Consider the following 26121-nt stretch of genomic DNA (forward strand, 5'->3'; position numbering starts at 1 on the left):
ATAGAATGAGGTACATTTAACACATTTTTTAAAAACTAGCATAGTTCTGTATTATTTCTGTAATAATGAACATGTATTCAGTGGTTTGTCAAATTGCCATCAATGAATGGTCAATAAATATAGTACTAAAAAATATAGATGGGAAATTCACCCTTTGAGAAACATGGGGAAAATGACAAATTCTTAGCTAGTGGAATTATACAGAATTAAGGGAGAAGTTATCTACTTGCACAGCCTAAATTACTTTTTTTCACTATTTCCCAGCAGTCCCCTAAAAACTAGACCTAAAAATATGAGTGAACCTTCAGAGGAAATTTTAAGAATGTCAGGTGTGGGAGGTGAGGGGTAGAGAAAGTTAAAGAAAATATCTCCTTCATGAACTAAATGATTTCAGTTCATGTAAATGCAGCATTAGACTCCACCAAATAAATTAAAGGGGTTGCTGAATATACGAAGTCTCCAATAAAAGTAGCATTGTAATAAATCAAATGACAATCCCATGCTGTTATTTATTACTGAATTCTGAATATGGAAGAAAAGGAATGATGGGAGTTTCATGCATAATCAAATCAGTTAATTCAATGCTAAATAAATTCTGGGAAACACATCATTAAGAATATGCTTATACAGATTTTACAACTAGATAAAAACAGTCAATATTGATTCAGTTTTCACTGTTTGAAAATAAGATACAACTTGAAATGAAGCCAAAATGGACAAAATGACTATCAAATAGACTTAAATCAATGGATTATTGTTTTGTGAACTTTTTTGTTCCATTTAATTATTTATCTTTTTTACAAAAATGAAATTAACCTTACTAAAGAGAAGAATGGCAATTAATTAGGAACAGAGAAAATATCCATTCTGATATCCTACTCTCAGACGATAAAAACAGTAACTTGGGAATGAACCACTGCAATTGTGCATTTTCTGCCAGATATGCAAAACTTATTGCTCTGAACTTTCAAGTTAAAGAACTGTTGCCACACAACAGAAGCCACAACATATTGCCTGGCCAGAAGGTATCTAATTTCACATTTCTGTTTATTCCTAAAATAATCTAAGAAATTATTTCTTTAGGTTTCCACATAGAAACAAAACTATTTTAAAATGTCAAGAATAAATTAACTATATCAAGAAATATAGAATGCAAAATTATGTAAGTATAGCAAAGAATTAAATTGGAAGCTCTCACTGAAAAAAATCAAATAATGAACTATAATAAGAATTTCTCATTTAGTTATATATTTATTTATTATTAATTAATACAAAATCTCACTGAGTGGCTTCAAACACATTTGCCAAGATTCTTGCCACCCATCTAATTTGCACACTGTTTCTTCATTTGTTTGTATTTTCCTTTCTTCCTTTTTCCGCCTACCCACAATCTCACACTTACAAATTTTATTTTATTATTTTCAGGGAAAAAATCATAAACTTTTCTTAAAGTAAGTTTAAGAAATTAACAAAATGTACTGTTTTACCAGCATACCTAATTTCACATATTAGAAGTTCCAGAACATGTTACTTTCTGTAAATATTTTACTAACATTAAAAACACATTTTCTATCCAATGTAATATTTGGCTGGAACTGCATGTTTCTATTACCTGTTAATGGCATCTACAAATAGAGATGAAATTTTCCACTTTGTGTTGTTGCTCCGGGGCTACAATTATAAACTAATTTCAGCAACATATTCACATCAGAGAAAAATTTTCTAAAGCCCACTGAAAGGACTAAATGTTTGATTCCTATTATGCAAACTATATTGAACTGTTGATTTCATGTGAATCAAATTTATTAGCAAAACACTGAAAAAAACCCAAAAGCACAGATTTTCAACTGAAAATTTAAAAAGTGTTATGCCTATGATAAAACTGACGTAGTTGCAAAACATTCGCCATCCAACTTCTTTGCTCCTCCTTAAAAGATAAACCACTTCTTCATCCACTATAGCTGACATATATAATATACTGTATAGTTACATGAAAACTACTACAACTACCATTAATAATAATAAAGATAATTATGGCATTTGAAAAAATATTGTAGTCATTCAACTTTCCAGTGTTAGTTTAGTAACTGTAGGTTTTACTTGGGAGGTTATGAGTTCATAACCAATGCCAGATTCCCAAAGAACCCACCAAGAGGGCTCAAATGGAAGACGAGATTCAACACCTGTTGTCCATCAGTGCCATAGAACCGGTTCCCACGCCTCACCAGGGGACCGGCTTCTATTCAATTCTTTTCCTAGTGGACAAAAAATCAGGCGGCACCAGAGCCATCTTAGACCTGAAGCAACTGAACCTTCACATCAAATATCGCAGATTCAAGATGCACTCCCTCAATTCAATCTTAGGAAGCATCAGAAGAGGGGACTAACTAACATCCATCGACCTCAAGGAGGCCTATCTACATGTACCCATCAAACCAGCCCACAGACGCTTTCTCAGGTTCAGTTATGCCAGAGCCCATTTTCAATACAGGGCCCTGCCCTTTGGTCTATCTTCCACTCCTCGTACCTTCACCAAGATTCTGGATGCTGTGGCGGCCCACCTTCGCACAATTCCAGTAAGAATGCAATGTTACCTGGACGATATATTGATTCTGTCGTCTTCCGCCCACAGACTGTGTTTTAAAGGACAGTGAAAGTTGTGGTGAAAAGCAAAGGGAGGAAAGTTGGAAAGTGACACAAAATAGTTGAAGTGCATGCACTAATAAAGTGATGGTGAGCTAAATAGAAGCAAGGAAAAATTGTGCAAAAAGGTGTTAGGTAAACAAGATTCTGTCTGGACCAGGGGTCTCCAACCTTGGCAACTTTAAGCCTGGCGGACTTCAACTCCCAGAATTCCCCAGCCAGCTTTGGGAATTCTGGGAGTTGAAGTCCACCAGGCTTAAAGTTGCCAAGGCTGGAGACCCCTGGTCTGGACAATAGAGTCTTCACCACAGCCTTGGTTATTCTGCATCTTTGTGAGCCACACTATGGAGAGCTGCATCCCTGAAAATAGCTAGAAGGACTGACCAGGGATGAGCTGCAGAGATCTTATCAGGGAAAGTGGACAGCTATAGAAATTGAATAAATAAATAACTATCAGCTCTATGGTAACAAGACAGGTTATGGCAAATGAAACTGTAAAGCCCTGAGCATGGGAGGTATGATATGTTTGTGCATCAGAGTTGACTCATGGCCACAGCATGGAATACTTCCTGCCATTTTCTTTTAGAAGTGGTTTACAATTGCTGTCTTCCTAGAGCTGAGTGTGTGTGACTGGCCCAAGGTCACTCAGCTGGCTTTGTGCCTGAGGTGTGACTAGACCTCCCAGTTTTGAGTCTGATGCCTTAACCACTACAACTGAAAGAGAGTGCTGCCTGATTCTGGATAATCTTTGGCTAAAGAGGAATGTTGGTTATAATAAAATATTTGGGAAGATCTGGACAGAAAGTTTGCACCCCTGAATATATTGCAGTTGCTTAAGCCAAACTGGTTGAGATGGACCTAGTAACACCCCCTCCCCCAATAGTAAAGTGGCAAGATGAGGGTCCTGGCCAATGGTGTGATGAACTCACTGCAGGACTGCTAAGGTTCATATTGATGATCTATAAGACTGTACTTCTTGGCCAACGTGTAACACCATTTGAACTTGGAAAGTTGGAAACACCACATGGGAACTCTACAGGATAATTTCTAAACTGAGCATAGCTGAGGGATGCTTGAAAATAGAGAAAATGGACATACTTGTCCTATACTCAAAGGTTTTCTGGACAATTGTTGTTGTTTTTTTGTATTACAATACAAAAGCTTTAAGTATTGGAGGTACCATATCATGCATCACAGATGAAATGTGTCTCTCTGATAGGAACTCCTCCCCCTCAAGTGAGAAATCAGGAAGGGGATGGCATGAGGAGATGTGATAGGATTAGACAGTCCTACGTAATCTGAAGTATTCATGGGTTAGATTACGTACCTAGTTTGAGTAAATGCTAGTTTCACATTCTGGCTTTTTAGCTTTCCAGCAGACACCAAACACTGTTCCTAAGCACACAGAGTGTTAAAAGGAAGACTTGCCTCTGAAAATACCAACAGTGGCACAAAACAGCAATTAATTGTAGATAAGACTTAGTTGAGTAAGGCAAGTTTCCAAGTGGAGCAGTCTGAAGTCAAGCCAAAGATTTACAATGCCAGATCAAGAAAGAGACAAGGTACCGATTAGTCAATAAGTTAGAGTCATAAATAGATTCCAGCTGTCCCAATAGACAAGTCAGAAGCTGGAGTTGCTTCTAGCAATTGTTCCTATGGAAACTTAAATGCTCTCTCTGCTCAATATGTATAGCTATAGTCAAACTTTGCTGGTGACTTTAGCATCTTGCTGCTTGCACATGAGTCCTACATGCTGACAAATTTTGGAGATCCCAGAGGAATTGCTGGGGGAGGGAGAGTCAAATGATTGTAGCCTGCATTGCAATAGCGATGAAAAGAGAGGTGAAGTAACTATTCTTCTCTGCACATATTGCATCTGCAGACCTCTGCATGGCAAGTTTGTTCGAACCTTTCTGAGGAAGGATGGAAGGAAAAGGCCACTACAGACTCACCAGATGATTTTGTGAGTTTCTTGGCTGACAAAGTTGCTTGCATTTCCTTATGATCAGATATCAATTGAACAGAATCCCGGAGTGAATGAGGCAACTTGTAATGTTATATGGGATTCTTCTGAATTTCTTGCACTTGAGGAAGTACCTATTTATTTTATTTATTTATTTATTTATTTAATTTTGTCATAACAATATACACAAGCATAACACAAAAGATTATATAATATATAAACATATATATGAGGAGAAAACAAGGTAGTATAAGCATATATATATATATATAGGGGAAGAAACAATAGGACAGGAACGGTAGGCACGTTTGTGCTCTTATGCACGCCCTTTAGAGTCCTCTAAGGAATGGGGTGAGGTCAACAGTGGATAGATTTTGAATAAAACTTTTGGGGTTATGAGAAGAGACCACAGAGTCAGGTAATGCATTCCAAGCATAGATAATTCTGTTACAGAAATCGGGTTTTCTGCAATCTAAACTGGAGCGGTTGACATTAAGTTTAAATCTGTTATTGTGTTATTGTATTATTGTAGTTAAAACTGTTATTGTAGTTGAAACTGAAGTAGTCATTGGCAGGAAGGACATTACAACGGATGATTCTATGAGCTAAGCCCAGGTCATGTCGAAGGCGACGAAGTTCCAAGTTTTCTGGACCCAGGATATCAAGTCTGGTGGAATAAGGTATTTTATTGGTTTCGGAGGAGTGGAGAACTCTTCTCGTAAAATACCTTTGGACACGCTCAACTGTATTGATATCAGATATATGGTATGGGTTCCAGACAGGCGAGCAGTAATCAAGAATTGGCCTAGCAAATGTTTTATATGCTCTGGTCAGTAGCGTGGTGTTTTTGGAAAAGAAGCTACATAGAATTAAGTTAACAACTCTTAGAGCCTTTTTTGCTATATAGTTGCAGTGGGCTTTGGCGCTTAGATCGTTAGATATAAAAACTCCAAGGTCTTTGACAGGGTGGGGGTCATCTGTGAGGTAATGTCCATCAAGCATGTACTTAGTGATTGGGGTTCTTTCTTCCAATATGTAAGACTGAGCATTTGCTGGTTGAGATTTGTAGTTGCCAAATTTTAGACCAAGCGGTTAGATGATCAAGGTCTTTTTGAATTATAGATGTATTGTCAGTGGAGTTAAAAAGTTTGACATCTTCAGCAAAGAGAACACAGTTACTTGAGATATGATCACAAAGATCATTTATGTATATTATAAAGAGAGTTGGTCCAAGAACGCTACCTTGAGGAACATCACTCTTGACAGGAACAGAATTTGATAGAGATTACCAATTTAACTACTTGTTGTCTGTTTGACAGAAAAGCAGATATCCAGTTGTGTTCAGAATGCGGCTGCGCGGGTTATAGAGGGAGCCCCTCGTGGCTCCCGTATGACACCTATCCTGCGCAGACTGCACTGGCTACCTGTGGCCTTCCGGGTGCGCTTCAAGGTTTTGGTAACCACTTTAAAGCGCTCCATGGCATAGGGCCGGGTTACTTACGGGACCGTCTACTGCTACCGAATACCTCTCACCGGCCCGTGCGCTCTCACAGAGAGGGACTCCTCAGGGTGCCGTCACCTAGGCAGTGTCGTCTGGCGACGCCCAGGGGAAGAGCCTTCTCTGTGGGGGCTCCCACCCTCTGGAACGAACTCCCCCCAGGACTCCGTCAACTTCCAGACCTCCGAACCTTCCGTCGCGAGCTTAAAACACACCTATTTATCTGCGCGGGACTGGACTAGTTTTTAAATTTTATAGGGGTTTTAATTGGTTTTAATATTTATACTATTTTTAATAATTTGGCTTTTTGAATAAGTTTCTTAATGGTTTTCTTAATTTGTATATATATGTTTTTTATTTGCCTGTGAACCGCCCTGAGTCCTTCGGGAGATAGGGCGGTATACAAATACGAATAATAAATAAATAAATAATAAAATAAATAAGGGTCCTGAAATGCCATAGGATTTTAATTTTAGGAGAAGTTTATCATGTACTACTGAGTCAAAAGCTTTACAGAAGTCTATGTATATTGCATCTATTGTTTTACCTAGATCAAGATTTGTAGTCCATAGGTTTTTACAGTGGAGAAGTTGTAAATTGCATGATAATTTTTTTCTGAAGCCAAATTGTTTATTTGAGAGTAGGTTGTGTATTTCTAAGTGCAAGGTAATGGATTGGTTGATGATGGATTCCATTACTTTGCAGACGATGCAGCATAGGGAGATTGGTCTATAATTTTCAACTAAGCTGGGGTCACCTTTTTTGAAAATTGGAATGACTGTGGCTAGTGACCAGAGATTGGGAAGGGAATTGGTTGTGAAAGTTTTATTAAAAACTTTAGGGGTTCTGCTAAATTACTAAAAAGTTTCTAAATTCTCTGTACCATGAATTCTGCTACCTGTGACCTGGACCCATGCCTTCCTGGCATCTTTGGGTAGCCAAGCAAACTATGAGCTTTTGAATCAAGAAAAATTGTAGGCATGCCTCTGAGGGAAGGAATATTACTGTCAAATTTGAAAATATAGTTGTCTGGTCTGTTTTGAAAAAGTCCCCCTGGGCTTCCTAAGGAGCAATGGTGGACCACAAACAGGCTGATCATCATGGTGAAAAAAACAGGTCCCAGTGAATGGATCAGCTCCTTGGAATTCCTTTCCATGTTAAGGACTAAATTGTTTTATAAATTTGCTCTATTCAGAGCCTCCCTGCAAAGGGATTGTAAAATAATAATCTCCAGCAAGTCTGAAAGCTCCACAAGCCAGGGGAGAAAACATCTTACCTAAGCCATGATTCAGGAACACTGCTTCACATACTTCCTCTTTTAACTACTTTAGGAAATTGCTTATTAATGATTTTCTGGAGGGTAAAAATCTTCTGAAAGATGACAGAGAGATTTTCCTTAGATAACCACAGATAAAAGAAGCTCCAAGTAAATTTTAAGGATTAACAAGAAAGGCTTTAATTTTTGGAAAACATTAAAAGGGGGACTAGAATGTTGATTTTGCAACATTAAGGGGCAAGATGGACTTGAAAGAGTAATTCCTGTGGGGTGTTTAAAAATTAATAAAAGAATATATAGTATGCAGCATTTGAAATTAATTGTAAGATATCCTCCAGTGGGAAAGTTTTGTTGATTGGAAAATATAAGATAAGAGGGGACTTGAAGGAGAGGACAAAATATTACTTTTAAATGAGAAAAGCTCTATTAGCAACACTATTTGACTATAGAAGCAATTAAGACTGTTTGGGAACAATATACTCAAAAGTTATTATTAAGATCCTTTGATACTATAACAGAAGATATAGAAGAACTGATTTTACTGGATAAAAGAGAGACAGAGATGAATTTGAATATGGAGCTGGAGTTTAAAAAATATTAGATAACAAAAGTGAAATTAAAAAAATGATACTATGGATCTGAAAATGGTTTTTAAAATGCCAGAGTATAAGAGTGATGTAGAATAGATATAAATAAATAGATTTATTATTTATTATTTATCTATTATAAATAGATTTATAAATGAAATCAGTTGATGTCATAATAATTATAGAAGACATAAAAATAATAAATCAGAAGACTGACTTGGAAAGTCTCCTTATCTTGGATTTATAAAAGGATGTGAAACTAAGGAATTGCTCAACTGTTCCTGAAAAGACACAAAGAGAATATAATAAGAAATCAAATTATGGGACATTCAATCTTTTGTTTTGTTGGTCAACAGTCGAACAAAATGACTGACAGACAATCAGTTCTCTTATGGCAATTAAAAAGATTCTTGGAACTTTACTAACATCAATAAAAATACCATAAAATGCTCACAGGAAAAGAACATAAAACCAATTATTAAAAGAACATTATAATCAGTTCTGATGATGTTAGCTCATCCTTCCAAAATTACTCCTTTTTAAAAAGTTTGTAGGAAATCAGGGAGGGTTTTTTTTTTTTACAAGATCAAAGTATATGAACCCCATTGAAGAAGAATATCGATGAGTCTCCATTCCCTTTTATTCACAAAAGGAAGATTTAAAAACAGTTTCTCCTGTGACATCCAAGTTAGGTGGGTCGAAACTGAGTAGAAAAGATGTTCCTATAACTACACCAGAGCCAGCCCTGTAAAGACTGGAAACCTTAAAATAGCATTTTGAATGCAGAATAACTGCTGTTGTTTTTATCACTTGAAAAATAGGAAGCACACAAATAAATAATGTAGCACATCAAAAATCTGAAAGGCTTTTCAAACTTAAGTGGGAAGTGTAATCAACAAAGAGAGACATTTTGTCGTATTTGGTGGACATGTAAAAAAGCCAGAAAATTGGATTCAATTACATACAATAATACAGAAAATTTGAAAGACTCACATAAGTTTGAACCCAGAAGCTTTGCTTTTGGGGTTAACAAATAAGCAGTTGGGAAAAATATGTAACTTTGCTTTTATACATGGTGCTTGCAGTGACATTGTTATATACATAAAGGTGGAAAAATCTGACTTTTACTCACAATGGAGGAATGGATAGTGAAGGTGGTGGAACTTCCAGAGATGGCCTAATCAAATATTTTGATTAGAGAAGTTCATTAAATGTAATGATAATTGGAAACCCCTTTTGATTTTTTGTGGAAAACAGGAAAAACAGGAAAAAATGATATGATATTTGGTTTTGAGGATTAAAATAAAAATAATAGATTATAGAGAAAAAGTAAAAAAAAAAATCTGTAACCAAAGAATAACAATTTATATATATATATATGCTGTAAAAAAAAGAAGCCACTGCTTTATATTTTTATATATATATATTTCTGAATCTTTGTCTTTCCTCTTTTCATTGTTTCCTTATTTATCCTAAATGTTACCTCTTGTTAATTGTTGTTACATATTAAACTTTTTAACAAAAATATATTTTTAAAAATAGTTATGAGATTGTAACATTATGGCAATCATTGTCCATTGATTCTAGGAAGAAAATAATGTAACTGGTTGGTGCTGGCCACACAGGAGGTTTCACGAGGCTGGCTCCAGGGGATTATTAATGCTTCTTTGATGGAGGGTGTTGTTCCTACCGCCTTGAAAGAGGCAGTGGTGAGGCCCCTCCTCAAGAAGCCTTCCCTGGACACAGCTGTTTTGGGAAACTATCGTCCCATCTCCAACCTTCGCTTTGTAGCGAAGGTTGTTGAGAGTGTGGTGGCATGTCAGTTACCTCAGTACCTGGATGAAACGGTCTATCTGGACCCTTTCCAGTCCGGCTTTCAACCTGGGTACAGCACAGAGATGGCTTTGGTCGTGTTGGTTGATGATCTCTGGAGGGCTCGGGACAGAGGTTATTCCTCTGCCCTGGTCCTTTTAGATCTCTCAGCAGCTTTTGATACCATCGACCATGGTATCCTGCTGCGCCGGTTAGGGAGTTTGGGAGTGGGAGGCAACGTTTTTCGGTGGTTCTCCTCCTATCTCTCCGACCGGTCGCAGACGGTGTTGGCAGGGGGGAAGAGATCGACCGCGAGGCACCTCACATGTGGGGTGCCGCAGGGGTCGGTTCTCTCACCCCTCCTGTTCAACATCTATATGAAGCCGCTGGGTGAGATCATCAGTGGTTTTGAGGTGAGTTACCAACTGTAGGCTGATGACACTCAGCTGTACATTTCCAGCCCAGGCCACCCCAACGAAGCTGTCGAAGTGCTGTCCCGGTGTTTGGAGGCCATGTGGGTCTGGATGGGGAGAAACAGGCTAAGCTCAACCCCTCCAAAACGGAGTGGCTGTGGATGTCGGCATCCCGGTACAGCCAGCTGCAGCCACGGCTGACTGTCGGGGGCGAATCTTTGGCCCCGATGGAGTGGGTGAGCAACTTGGGTGTTCTCCTGGATGGGCGGTTGTCCTGTGAAGAACATCTGACGACCGTCTCCAGGAGAGCTTTTCATCAGGTACGCCTGATTCGCCAGTTGCACCCCTTTCTAGACCGGGATTCCCTATGCACAGTCACTCATGCTCTCGTCACTTCTCGCCTGGACTACTGCAATGCTCTCTACATTCAGTTGGTCCAGAATGCGGCTGCGCAGGTGATTGAGGGAGCCACTCGTGGTTCCCATATAACACCTATCCTGCGCAAGCTGCACTGGCTGCCTGTGGTCTTCCGGGTGCACTTCAAGGTGCTGGTTACCACCTTTAAAGCGCTCCATGGCTTAGGACCGGGGTATCTACGGGATCGCCTTCTGCCACCGTTTGCCTCCCACCGACCCGTGCGCTCCCATAGGGAGGGCCTCCTCAGGGTGCTGTCAGCCAGACAATGTCGGCTGGTGACCCCCAGGGGGAGGGCCTTCTCTGTGGGAGCCCCTATCCTCTGGAATGAACTTCCCCCAGGACTTCGTCAACTTCCTGATCTCCGGACCTTTCACTGAGAGCTGAAGATGTATTTATTCTTCCGCGCAGGACTGGCATAGAATTAGTATTTGTATTTGTAATTTTAAATGGGGTTTTATGGTTTATGTATTTTAATTTTAATTTTAATTTAGGGGCCAAATTTTATAAGTTTTTTAACATTGTTTTTATTTGTACTATATTTATGGATTGTTGATTTTATCTGGCTGTGCACCACCCTGAGTCCTTCGGGAGAAGGGCGGTATAAAAATTAAATTAAATTATTATTATTATTATTATTATTATTATTATTATTATTATTATTATTATTATTATTATTATTATTATTATTATTATTATTATTATTATTATCTGATGTTATAAACAAAATTGATTAACCAAAGATTATGGTAACCACAGCTGAAAAAGAAAATACTGCAAAACCTATCCTAGAAACAATTGAAACTACTATATGTGAAAGTAATGTGTAAAACACATATTATACTTAACTCTGAGCATTATTTGCTACTTCTTGAAATCTCATGTAAAGTTCAAGGTTAATAAGCATAATACTGAATTTTGTGTTAATGTGAAGTTTAGAAAAACTCCAAGAATATGAGATTTTTATGTACTAAACATGGAAATTTTTAAAAGACAAACATATTTTTACAGTTTTTAAAATATCAGCCTACAGATGTTTTGGAATCTACTCTTCATACAAATTTCTGCTCAAATTTATTTGAAAGCTGGCAGTGGATGTTAAACTATTGTTCAGACTTTAATATTATGCTTGAAAATAGTTTGAAGAAAAAAACACATTAGAGTCAAATGATAATAAGGTCATACTTAGAATTTATCAAGAAACATTTCTCTTCCTTCAAGATAGAAAGTTCAAGCCTATTTTAATTTATAAAAATACAAACCAAGTTTGGAATAATATGTCTTTGAGATTTCAACTGATGGCATTACTTCCACTTATTGAATGGTTTATCAAAATTTGGTAACTCATATTACATCAGTATATGCATGTTACTTTTAATATATGGCATGCAAATGTTTTGCTGTTTTGCACTTCAAAGCCATCAATTCCCGTGTATCTCTCAATTATTATCTCAATCTGGAATAGAGGCTGTCAAATTTGCATAGAGGGGTGGGGAACACCTCTAGTGAAAGAAACAGAAGCAATCAATGGATGGAGTGACATATAAACCTAGTTAAATAAAGACAGGTAGGTCTCGATTAATGAAAGCAATTGGGACTGGAATTTTGCTGTGCAACATAATTGTAGGGTATGCTATCACATGACCATCACTTAGCAACGTGAAATTCTGGCACTTCCAATTGCTGTCCTAAAACAAATCACCCAGGATCATTTAGCAAGGATCTCACATGTTTGCCAAAGCTTCCACATCCAGATATGTTTGCACTACAAATTCCAGAAATCTCTTCCAGTCATGAGGCATGTTGGCACAAAATTCTAATTTAGCTGAAAGGTACAAGGCCAATTAAAGCATATTTAATGTCATTTGTCACCAAGACATGGGAGGGGCTTGTTAAAATAAACATAAAGCTGAATGTTGCTTCCGAGTTGAATTCAGGATGCCGGTTTTGACCAATAAAGCCCTTCACAGCCTAGGATTGAATTATCTGAGGAAGTGCCTGTCCCTAATTACATCAACCTACCCCATTAGACCATCAGCTGTGGCTTACATTTGATGGGGCCAGGAATCATGCTTTCTGTACTATAACACCTGCCTAACAAATAATTCTCCTTCCCCCATTCCAAATTAGATTGCTTCCATCTATTTTTAAATTTCAGAAGTCTCTCAAGATCTAGCTATGTTATCAGGACTGAGGTTTTTATATGTGGTGCTTCCCATTTGTCGTGCATCTCACAGAATCATCTTTGGTGAACTGAGCAGCTATATAAATTTGATTTATAAATCAATAAATTAATAAAAATTAAAGGATCACAGGAGTTAACAAATATCTCTGAGTTAAAATAAGTTTAATAATAAATGATAACTAAATCATAAAAAATGAAACTGAAGTCAAATCCATTAAATTTCTCCATTCTGGAGACCACCAAAGTAGAAATTTAATTAATTTTCTAGAGCACTAAAAACATCATGGTTTTTAATTACTAGATTCCTAACCATATGGTATGATTTAATCTGAATATTTAAGTTTGATGTTAGGGCAATTTTTCATGGAGTATTAGTCACCACTTGAGATGAATGTGCTAGAATTTTCTTAATTACTTTTTCTTCTTCATCTGATTTAAGAGGGTGAGTAAATTCCTGAGCTTCCACTTACTACATATTCTATTATTTTTCTTTGGGTGCATTTTCATTATGTTGCATTCTTTTTCTCTCTCTCTGTTTACAGTTATATTAGGTTTATTCATGAAAGTTAATGAATATATGAAATGTCTGTTCCAAAAATTTAAATTGAACATATGAAATTTGTTGCTGACATTAAGATTATTGTATTTTTCACATTTTCAGCCTCTTTTTATGATCCTGATAGTGGTTTCTACTATGGCAAAAACACAATTTAAAAATAAACAGATTTAGTATAGAGTATTATGACCGAAAAATTAACATCAGACTCTCATGGAAAGAGAAACAGAAAGTAATTATAAATACAAATAGAAAAAAGGTTTGAAAGCCTGTGAACTGGATGTGCAGACTGCAATTGACTCTTATATTAGAGTTCATTTTCATCAATGTCCCAATGAAGGACAAAATAGGATGCTCTATAATGAGATACTCACTAGAAAATCCTAGAGCTAAGACAGGCAAAAGTATACGCTATAACCTTTTATATAACATCTAAATATAATTGAATTTTAAAAATTAAAATATAATCTCTTTTGGCTTAAGTTTGACTCCCAGTGATTTCATCAAAAGATGAATTTTTCTATCAAAAGATGAATTAAGTAGTATATAAATTACAGGAAGCCATAACATTTATTGGCAATGAATGGCATACTTACGCAGATTCTAAAACATTTTAAGTAATTTCATATCTAAACATGAAATCATGAGCCTCCTCAGTTATCCTTGATTAAAATTAAAATAGTTATACTTTGAGCTTCATTTCACTGAGTTTGAAATGGTAAGATCTTTTATCACCAAAATATAAGCACCCTATTAACCCCTAATCCTAAATATTAAAAGTAAGGAATATTGCTTAACTAGGAGGTAGACTGAGAAGACAAAATAAGAAAATAAAACAGAAGAAAGCAAGGGTAAACCATTTCTGGACTATTGCCACCTAAGTCAAGCATGATTCAAAGAAGATTTAACCTTCTAGAGCTGTCAGTCTCCTCAAAATGGTTTCTTTAAAATAAAAAGTTATTTTTAAGGCAAGAGATGTTTACTTTCCTGAAGCCACGTCAGGCTTTAGATTGATATGTTGGAGTCTTTTAAAAAAGCAGTTTCTTTAAATGAGTGTTTCCTTCCCAAAACACTCTTTAATGTTAAACTATATCTAGTCATGTTCAAGGAAGGTCAAGGCCCTGTTGACTTGCATAACAGAAGAACAAAATGTCAAGTGGGCCTATGCGCTATTTCACCTACAGAAGAAAAAAAGATAACTCCCTTTTCAATGACTTTCCTCTTGCTAAAGGAAGCTTCATTAATTTAAGACTCATCATGAGAAGCCTAGAGAAAGTTAAGGAAGTGATCAGTGGGTCAAGAGTTGCAAGAAAGCCAGCTTCTAGATGAAAATAAAATGTAAGGAGACCAAATACCTGAACAAAAATAGTAAGTTCAGGTTGTTCTATTGAAATTAACAATGTTATATTGTTATAACATCGTTTTCTGTGAAGAGCTCAATTCAACCAAGATATAACCACTATAAGCAAAGTCCTTATTGAATTTCTGTTGCTGACATGTTTTTAAAGCACAATATCATATGTCCAGGCTGCTTAGTGAAAGCAGTTCCAGCAGTCCCCAGTTATCAAGATTAAGTGAATCACTGCCAGTCATTAAGCAAGGACCTCACATGACTGAGATTTTTGACTTTCTGACGGCTTCCTCGCGACTTTGCTTGCAGGAAGCTAGCAGGGAAGTTTGCAAATTATAAACATGTCACCACAGAATGCTATGAAAGACAGAAGTTAAAAAACACATTATAAGTACCACTCATTCAGCATGATTGTAAGTTCAAACAGTTGCTGAATGAGTATTAACTGAGGACCATCTGTAATAGATATTACAAATGCAAAGTAGGCATGACCATACTGCATCTTTTAAATCATTATTTTCTGCCCCTAATGTGTAGAGATCTACCTAGTATGACGTTTTAGAATTATGTTCAACATGAATAACTGCAACTAAACAAATTCTAATGAACAAACAACAATGATAAGTGCAAGAGGCAGTAATTATGAAATATATGTTACCATAGTTTGCATTCTATAAATCGATTCATATATTTTATACATACACATAATGTACCCAGAATATATTGTAGAATGGCTAAAGCACCATTATTATGGTTTCATACCATACCATACCATACTATACCATACCATACCACTATTTTAGCATTAGATAAATGAGCAACACCATCTCTTAGATAATTGTATCAAATGGATTAAATGGAATTCTGATTCAGGGCCAAATCAAGATATACTGCTAAGAGTGGCAGAAGTCACATTTCTACATATAAAAATAAGTTTTGCTGATAATTTTATCTTATTTCAGATTGACATTTGAGAGCAGCATGTTAGTTTAACAAATACAGCATATGCTATGTTCTTCATTGTTACCTCCAAGGATAGTGGAGAGGGAACTATTGCTAGGGAGCCACTTCTAGCTCTGTTGCTTAAGATAGCTCCCTCACTTTGAATAATGGAAGGACTGGCCCTGGAAAAGAGAAATCAATTACTGATTACTCTTACTGAAAAACAAAAAATAAACAAGGCAGGAAAACAATTTTAGTAAAGGGGGGAAAAACCCTCTGAGGAATGAACAGAGGGAAATAAAATATGAAGTGAGCAGTTTTTAGAATAGTACAAATGTTGCACTTCATATGCTCAACTTCCTTTTTTACAGTTTTCATTATGTATGTATGTATGTATGTATGTATGTATGTATGTGTGTGTGTGTGTGTGTGTGTGTATTTGTGTGTGTGTCTCTGTGCGTCTGTTTGCATATGTCAATTTTGATATACATGATCTATATTTTGCTACATATTTATCTTTATAACCAAAGCAACATGAACATATCCTACCCTAGATTAAGGTTTTTTTTAATGCGCGAGTCCCAAAGTTACATCTTCTTACCCACTGACAGAAGCCACTAATCCATAAAAGCAACAAAAATCAAGGCATCATAAACACAAATTAGAATTCATGAAGAATGATCAACAAGATGCAGGAATGAAGCAAGAAATTTCCCCAATTTAATTATAAACCAGCAACCACCAAATTGGAGCATTATTTTGACATAACAACTGGCAAACAAATGTACTAGTTCCACTGCTATGAATAGGCAGAATTTAACCAGATTGATAGACATGATTAATAGAAACTCTGGAGCATCTATAACGAAAATCAGTGGAATAATTCTGGTTCACATAAAGACTTCATACTGTATGTTGGATGCATTTGTGTAACTTCACTGGACCAGGCTGCCTATTTCTTAATTTAAAACACTAGATACATATAAAATGAAAATCGAAGGAAGAAGCTCTGATCTTCTTTGTATGGAGATTCTCAGTCATCCAGGTCATGGATGTCCCAATGATGCTTTTTCAAAAGGCAACTTGACTTTGTTTTCCTTGAAGACATTTTGCTTCTTATCCAAGAACTGACTGAACTGCAAAGGTTTCTTGGATAAGAAGCAAAATGTCTTTAAGGAAAACAAAATGCCTTTAAGGAAAGTCCAGTTGCCTTTTGAAAAAGCACCTTTGGGACTCTGATCTCTTTGTTTTACTGCGATACTATGGCAGTAATTTACTCAGTCTCAGTATCAGTATCTAGGTATGTTTTTAAATCTGTCATTCTTATTTACCTATTTTCGGGACTTCAGCAAGTTAAAAACTGCTACTAGCACAATCATTATTCAGTTAATTAATGGAAATTCTGAAGAGATACGAGGAATTAGAGTAAAAACGTATGGTTTTATTAATCTGATTACAAAGTACCTGGATCTTAAAACCATATTATGCCCAATTGTGCACATTTCTTCTACACTTGACCTACAAGTGAAATGTTTAGTAGATTTAGTTTTGTATTCTAAAATTTACCATACAGAAATAGGCAGGACCATGCTGCCTCTCCCCACCATTGCTTTGCCCCTCATCACTTTCCTGATTTTTAGCCGCTTTGGTGACCAGATTCAAAATCATAAGGAAGGTATGCAAACTCCTGTCATCAGAAGTACAGTAAAATGTCAGTAAAGTAGACTTGCATTTCATAGATGCAAGGTACAATGTACAATTTTTTTGTACTGAGTCCACCCATATTTAATGGGCTACTATGTGCTAATAGATTAACATTTGCCCATTAAATCAAGGTTTAACCCAAACAACACAATTTGCATCAATTAAATCATCCACAAATAACATAAATTCAGATTTAACAGACATTTGGATTTAATTGACATTCTCCTTCTTCCTTCCTAAATGATCCATAAAATCAAGAATTAACTACTTTTGAACAATTTATGGACTGTGCAAAGAGAGAGACTAATAAAAAAAAAATATGACAAGTCTTGGGCCAGTGGCCATGGCTCCACTTTCCCAGCTTCATTTGCTGTTACTAGGATTATGTAGAGATATTTTTGTCCTTAATTTCATTTAGAATACTTGTGTTTTTTATTTGAATATCTCTTTCTTGTTAATATTGTACCAATATATAAAAATAAACTTTCAAAACAGCGAAACTCAGGATTGGAAGGGAGGAAATTGTTTCTAAAAAGCTGCCCAATTTCTTCAATTTACGATTCACAAGTTTATAGAAATCATAACTATTATAAAAAAGATAAGGGGCACAGTCAATATGAATTAGCACAAAAGCATTATGGTACAGGAGCTTGATGCTAAATTAATGCTGACTTTTTCTCTGTATAGATAACAGATTAGCAATTAAGAATAAGAAAGAAGGAAAAATTTGTGACTTTTGACAATTATTGTTGAAGAGGGGGAAAAAATAACAATTGCCAAAAAAATCACAAGGTGTGACATGTTACCTGGCTATGACAAAGAGCACACAACTGACACCCAAGTAAGCCAGCAGAATATACATCCAGATATCAGGGGAGAGAGGATTCAGGAAGGAGAAGACACCCGGGTTTGTACCATTGGGCTTGTGGTACAAAATACTTATTCCGAGAGTCATAAAGGGCTTGGAAAAGTCGATGACCGTCTCTCGAACATACGTAATTGCCAGGGGTGCAACTGCAAGGTCAGCTTTCTGTTTGCAAAGGAAAATGAGAAAGAGAGAGAGAAAGAAAGAGAGAGAAAGAGACACAGAGAGAATAGACGTAAGTCAAAAGCAGTAGGAAGAAGTAGGCAAACAAATTAAACAAGACTTTACATTTGGAAATCTGTCTTGGTACCAAGTACGCTAAAATTTAAAACCCTGCTTTTGCTCCTTCTCCTCTTCCTCCTCTGATAAAATGGTCAACATTTACGGTTACTCTTCCCTGAAGAGTTCTGAACATAAGTGTTGACAAATGAAGTTAACAGTCCAGAGAAAAATACATGTATCTTGTCTTTTTACGTACACCAAAGACAAATTCCTTGTGTGTCCAGTCACACTTAGCCAATAAAGAATTCTATTCTATTCTATTCTATTCTATTCTATTCTATTCTATTCTATTCTATTCTATTCTATTCTATTCTATTCTTTCTATTCTTAGAAAAAATATTATATGTGGAATTATTTCTGCTGTTTCATAGTACACATGAATTTTGATTGTTTTATTTTTTTAAAAAAATATATGTTGGAAAACCATCTCAGAACTATAAGGTGTGATAAATTTATATGCTGATGGTTTTATTAAACTTAAGCTTTATTCTGCTGTGATTTTTCTGTCTCCCCTTTTAGATATGCCTAAGTCGAGACCTTTCATTTTTGTACCTAACTAGCTAAAATCAGCCTCAGGATGCATGTCATGTCATTTGACATGAAACATGTAGAATACGTTAACCTTCATGCAATAATTGTTGAATAGTTGGTTATTTTGGGGAAAAAATATTATCATTCTTTTACAGGTTAATTTTGGGAAGATATTGGTTTTATTTATTGGATGAGTACAATATTTTGATTATATTTTTAGTATGCAGTAAATTGCTTTTATTTGATTCTTTCTAAGCCTCTGATATGGCAACTCAAGCTCAAAATAGGAAAGAATGCTCCAAATCATAAGAATATTTGCAAAAATATTTCTATCAGAAATCTGTATATATGGCAAAAGTTGTATTTGAAGATAAATGGGAAACGATAAAAGATAAAAATATCTTTTAAAAATAAGAATTATGTGGATTATATTCCCAAAATATGGGTTTGAGGAGAGATCAATTACACTGTTATAAGAAAACAAATATACTCAATGAACTATAAACCAGACAGCTCAAGCTCCCTCATCTTGCATTGAAACAATATTCTAATGTAAATATATAAAATTAGTACTAACAGGTCTCAAATTATTAACTTATGAAAGTTAATAATTTTAAAGCAAATGGATTGCAGCCCATGGCCTGTGTCTTACACCCTACATTGATGGTGGGCTGATGGTGAGCTATGGTTGACTAGATGAGTAACAAATTTGAAACAGAAACTGTCAAACTTTATCTAGATTGTGAAAGATTATCACAACATTTTGGTGAAGTTCTGCCATTTTTACTTTAAAATATGTCTATTTATAATTTGAAATATGATACCATCTTGATCTATATGAATGTTTTTCAGGGTCACTCATTTTCTACAAAATATAAATGACAAAGATTTTCTCTGTGTATCAGATAATATTTTTCACCCGACAGTTAATTACTTTGAATCACATCCTTGCTGACATTTTGATTTAGACCTCTGTTACCATGCACAATACTTGGCAAGTTATAGTGTCTGCAGCCTCAAAATATATTTTAAAAATAGCTTGTGTTCTGATTTAATAAGCCCTCTTTTTTTTAAAGAACAATGATTAGTTGCACGTAACTCTACATAAATTGCCACTTCCTGTCTTTTTTTAAAGAAAAGGTAATGAAAATATACTGGAAATACAAGAAGGGTGAACAATCCCTTGTCACTATGAAACTCCCACTGTCTCATTTGTATTCTTCAGCAGTGACATCTTTCAGTTGCCCATCCCTGTTTTGGAGACTTTCACACATCACTCTAAGCCATGTTTTTTTTAAATTAGGGAGTGTCGATCAAGTCATAGTCCACAAATAAGCTCCATATTGCTCCAAAATTTAAGTATAACATGTATCTGCTCTTGCGTTCTGCCAAGTTTAATGTTAAGGCCTTTACTATAGACTTTTCCCAATTTACATACAGAAATGTTGGCAGAGCTTTATTGGTCCATTGCCTTATTTGTACTTATAGTTCACTGTACAACCAGGTGATCTAATGTTCTTATCTACATTATTCCAAGTCAATGTACACATATTAAAGCCTAAATACCAGAAATAGAATAAATGCAGAGTAATACATTCCCTAATTTGAATTTAAGCAAGATTTGACAGCTTGGCAGGCATGCGATAGTTTGAAAAGAAGCCTTGGTTTTTTACGAAAAGTATTTCTAAGGCAGTTCTGCAAGCTCTATGCTCTATTATTGACCATACAAACTGCATATGGCTTCTAAGGAAAGAAAGAGTAGTTGAGTGATATTTTGCACACCATTATGATAAATATTAGAGGGTTCCCTAATATTCTAGAAGGGCATGTCTGTAGATGGGGGAGAAGCAAAGAATCCAAGAAAGCTTTAATGTACCCATTTACCAAATTTTCATTCTTAAATCCTTTGTTGATCACAGACTGTTCATGTTATAAACTAATCCCTGGGATGATAAATCTGGGGTTTTCTTTTAAACAATAAAATATAAAAAACAAAGCAGAAAAGAAAAATTGTTGATGCATTTAAACAATAAATTACCAGCAGATCATGGCATGCATATATTAAAGCTCATCAGAATGTGTAATATTTAGTTGTTCAATATGACTTGAATAAGGAAAACAAGCATTACTCTGTAATGGCTTATGCTGCAACTCTACTAATGTTTAATTGAACATCAGTGTACAGAATTAAAAGAAAACCAAATGAATGTCATCTATTCTAAATAGTTTTCCCCCTTCGTTTTGCTGTGCAACTCTGTGTACAGGAATAAATTGCAGCTATGGAGTTTTTATTTGTTTTGCATAAAGATGTGTAAACTAATCATTTAGATGCAATTTGAAATCAGCATATAGAGGCAAAAATAAGCCCATCTGCCTTCTATCTTGACTTTGACCCCGTGGTTTGCTCAAAGCTAATGGGAAATATAAAAATCTAACATTATGCCCACTTTACTAGTTTAAGGAAGTTAAGTTTACTTAAGCTGAAGGGACTAAAATAAATTTATTGCATTTATTCAGTCAATATGTCAATAAAAACCATATGCATAAAATACTAACTAGAAAACAAGATTTATATGTCCTTGGCAGAAAATACAATAATATCTTAATCCATTTGCTCTACTAATGAACACTAATCTACAGTCAATTGGCACTGCAACATTCCTTCACATGTAGGAATAAATGGAAAACTAAATATTGAGAGCAGGTCTCTATAGTCAACTCTATCAGTTACTGAAAAAAATGCAGGCAAAATCATGGAATTTATTCTATGAGGGTTTCTGTTATTTTCATTCCTTTGCCAGCAGTGTGCATCAGTAAGTGCTTCTTTGAATTCTCATAACTCATGTTGTAGTCCTCAGTGGTAGTATTTAACCAGCAGTCTTTTCAAATTATTTTTGATTTTTCCAGACATCAAAACTGCCTACAATTATTTTCACCTACCCATTCTTTGTTTAAAAATATTTAAATTTCAGCTTCAGGGTTAGTTCTTACAGCGAGGACTGCATTACATCATCTATAATTATTTTGATTTCAGTAGAAGGTCTTCTGCACCATTTTTTTCCAGCAGCATAATTCAAAGGCAACAATTCTCTGATGGTCCAGCTTTCATTGCCATATGTTACAACTGGGAAAACCACTGTCTTGACAATATGAACCTTTGTTGTCAGTATAACAAGTTCCCTAGTCAAGATAAACCTGTGTTGCAAATTATCCAAAGGGAGTTAAGATCACTGTGTAGTACATACTGCTATATCTATGAATCATGCTGTTTAATACTGAACTGAAAACCCAACATAGAGTATCTGTGTATTCTCACTAATAATACTAAATACTACTACTACTACTACTACTACTACTACTACTAATAATAATAATAATAATAATAATAATAATAATAATAATAATAATAATAATACTCACTAATAATAATAAAGCGGGTCATTAAGGTTACCTAGAAATTTATCTGTGTCATCAGATATTCGTATCCCGCCTTTGATTTGCCCAAACAACTCAAGGCAGCAAACATATCTAATACATCTTCCTTATCCTTTTTCTCCACCACAATCACAACTCACTGTGAGGTGAGTTGGGCTGAAGGAGAATGAGTGGTCACCCAGCTGGTTTTCATGGCTAAGGTAGGTCTTGAACTCACACTCTCTTAATTTCTAGCCTGGTACTTTAACCACTAGACCAAGGGTCCCCAACTCTTGGTCCATGGACCCGCACCAGTCCATGGCGTACCAGCAATTAGGCCACGCAAACAAATGAACCCCATCTGCAGGATGCAGGCAGCTTGCAAAACCACGTCCCCTCTGGTCCATGGAAAAACCTTTCTCCATGAAACTGCTCCCTGGTGCCCAAAAGGTTTGGGGCTGTTGCCCTGAACCAAACTGGCTGTCTAATAGCTTATTCAGAAACAGAACCCAGCTTTCTTCCTTTATAGCTATTTTGGATTACAAAATATAGGTTTAGGTTTCCTTAGCTTACTTTCTTAACAAAGTGAATGACATTTGCAACGTTAGGACTTCCATTCATATCTATAAACTCAGTGATATTTTCCATTATGATTGTAATCTTTACACAGCAGTAGGTTCCACTACAATAGTTTCAATATGACTTGCTATCAAAACTGTTATAATAGCTAAAGATCTGGTTATATACTAAGAAATACTGCCCAGAATAACCATATGATATGTTTGCTGCCAGTAACTACCATAAAGAAATCCATTGTTATATAAAGAAAAAAATGTTCAAATATTTAAAACATGAAACAGATTGTTTCAATTGCTATTTTGGAGCGTTATAAATACCAAATATTTTCCTATTGTTTTAAAGGCCCTAGGCTATTCCATTGCAGACTGCAATTTTAAAAATCTCTTTATTCATATCATTCTTTCAGCCCGCTTTTATTATTTTTATAAATAACTCAAGGTTGCAGACAGAAAGTAACTGGCCAAAATCACCCAGCTGTTTTCATGCCTAAGGCAGGACTACAATTCACATTTTCCTGTTTCTGCCCTGATATCTTAACCACTAGACCAAACTGCCTTTTACAACTTACTAACTTCAGTGAAAACTAGTCTCTTATAAGCATCTTAACATATCCCCCACCTCCTATTTAAGTACATTAAGTACATACTAGATGGACATTAAGTACATTAAGTACATACTAGATGGACATTACCTTACAGACGACCCCCATCCAGTTAAAGACCTTGGAGTCTTCATGTCAAATGATCTAAGTGCCAAAGCCACTGCAACTACATAGCAAAAAAAGCTCTAAGAGTTGTAAACCTAATTTTGCGTAGCTTCTTTTCCAAAAACACCACACTACTAACCAGAGCATATAAAACATTTGCTAGACCAATTCTAGAATACAGCTCACCTGTTTGGAACCCTCACCACATCTCTGACATCAATACAATTGAACGTGTCCAGAAATATTTTACAAGAAGAGTTCTCCATTCCTCTGAAAACAACAAAATACCTTATCCCACTAGACTTGAAATCCTAGGCTTAGAAAACTTGGAACTCCGTCGCCTTCGACAAGACCTAAGTTTAACTCACAGAATCATCTATTGTAATGTCCTTCCTGTCAAAGACTACTTCAACTTTAATTGCAATAATACAAGGGCAACCAATAGATTTAAACTTAATGTAAACCGCTTTAATCTAGATTGCAGAAAATATGACTTCTGCAACAGAATCATCAGTGCTTGGAATACTTTACCTGACTCTGTGGTCTCTTCCCATAATCCTAAAAGCTTTAACCAAAAACTTTCTACTATTGACCTCACCCCATTCCTAAGAGGACCATAAGGGGCGTGCATAAGCGCACAAACGTGCCTACCGTTCCTGTCCTATTGTTTTTCTTTTCTTCTTCCTATATATGTTTATATGTGTATATACTATATAATCTTTTTGTATGATGTTGTGACAAAATAAATAAAATAAAATAAATAAATAAAATAAATAAAATAAGTACAGATTAGTCTGATTTCATCTATTGATAAGATGATTGGCTATTTATATAGCTACAAAATACCATTAATCTTTTTTTTTTTTTTAAATCAGATTAAGCTAATTTAGAAAAATATTAACAATTTAAATGTGTTTCCAAATTATTTTAATTGTTAGTGTAAAGTTATTAAAAATGTTTAAATATACAGAATAACACCATACAATGTAACTGGTCTCATGAGTCCAGAATTATCAACCATGTATTTGTGTTTTTAGTAATTCATCAGGGTGTGTGGATTTTTTGTTTGTTTTTTTGCAGTATTCAGTATTTAGCTGTATTCAATCGCATTAGAAACAAGTTAATGATGTATAAAATGAGAATGAATGCAATCTTAAAAGGTTATTTTGTTGCACTTCAGGTATTCTCTTACCAATACTTACTAAATAATTATGCTTAGAATTTTAATACAATGAAAGAAAAAGGTTATATAAAGAAGCATTTAGGTATCCATAAATCAGCATCTTAATGAAAAATATAAGTATCTATCTAATCTAGTAAATAAGAACAATGGTTATATTCACAGACTTGTAACAATTAAACAAGCAATGGTCTGTCTGATCCATTCTTCCCCAAAATCTTTAATTTAGTTATGGAAAATAATAGGAAAGCTAGGTCTTCAGGGATTTCCAGAGAGAAAGAGAGTGGGAGCCAGTGTCCGTTCTGGTGGGTGAATGTTCCAAAGGCTAAGGGTAATGGCAGAGAATGGTCTCTTCCTGGAGCCCACCAGCTGAAATTCTTTAACTGGCAGCATCTGCAATAAACCCTTCCTACCTGACATAGTGGGAAAGGCTGATATAATGGGACAAAGATGGTTCTGCAGGTATCCTGCCAGCCTGCCATGTAGGGCTTTAAAGGTCATAATCAATACCTTGAATCAGACCCAGAAACTAACCTGCACACACACAGTTCATGCAGCAGAGGTGTTACATGTGCCATCCTAGGGGAGCCCAAGATTATTCATGCAGCCAGATTCTTAACCAGGTGAAGCTTTCATATACTTTTCAAGATTAGGCCCATGTAGAGCATGTTACAATAGTCCACAAAGGAAATGACTAAAGTAAGAGTGACTGACAGAAGAGCCTTCCTATCCAGGAAAGGCACATTATACAAAGGTAAGCAAAGGCTTTCCCATCTACAACTGCCACCTGCTTTTTGAGTCATGGGTTCTGTCCAAGAGACCCCAAATTAATGCAACAGTCAACTGTTGATGATAGCTCTAATCTTTCTTGGAGGACATTTTCAGAAGGTGATGGTGGCTGGTTTGTGTTAACAAATAACTACAGGCTTGCAGTGTTTTTTGGGAATCCATCCTGATCTCCACTGCTGTTAAGGTTTATGCAGAGTTTTGGAGTTTGGCACCATCAATATGTTTATGACACCCAACTCAGGTAGTTTCATAATGAACAATGAAGACCAATTTAAGCAATTATTTGCCTTGCTCAGAATTTGCATCTTCCATTCCAGTGTCTACACATCCATAGGAATTGACACAAATACTTGCACACGATTCTTCTCAGTAGGGTTGAGATTTCCTTGAATAATATAGTCAATAGTAACTTTGGTTCTAGCTTACAAATT

The 26121-nt window shown here is 35.7% G+C and overlaps 1 protein-coding gene across 3 annotated transcripts in view; it reads right to left on the reverse strand.

The window, feature by feature from the left end:
• GRIK2 (glutamate ionotropic receptor kainate type subunit 2) overlaps nucleotides 1-26121 on the reverse strand; it is a 510695-nt gene that overhangs the window by 142446 nt on the left and 342128 nt on the right. For all 3 annotated transcript variants that reach the window (XM_058174749.1, XM_058174739.1, XM_058174730.1), the window contains exon 11: nucleotides 18151-18374. In XM_058174749.1, the coding sequence (XP_058030732.1) occupies nucleotides 18151-18374 (224 nt within the window). The remainder of the gene's footprint in view (nucleotides 1-18150; nucleotides 18375-26121) is intronic.

The sequence above is a fragment of the Ahaetulla prasina genome, chromosome 1 (genome assembly GCF_028640845.1).
Source record: "Ahaetulla prasina isolate Xishuangbanna chromosome 1, ASM2864084v1, whole genome shotgun sequence".
Lineage (NCBI taxonomy): Eukaryota > Metazoa > Chordata > Lepidosauria > Squamata > Colubridae > Ahaetulla > Ahaetulla prasina.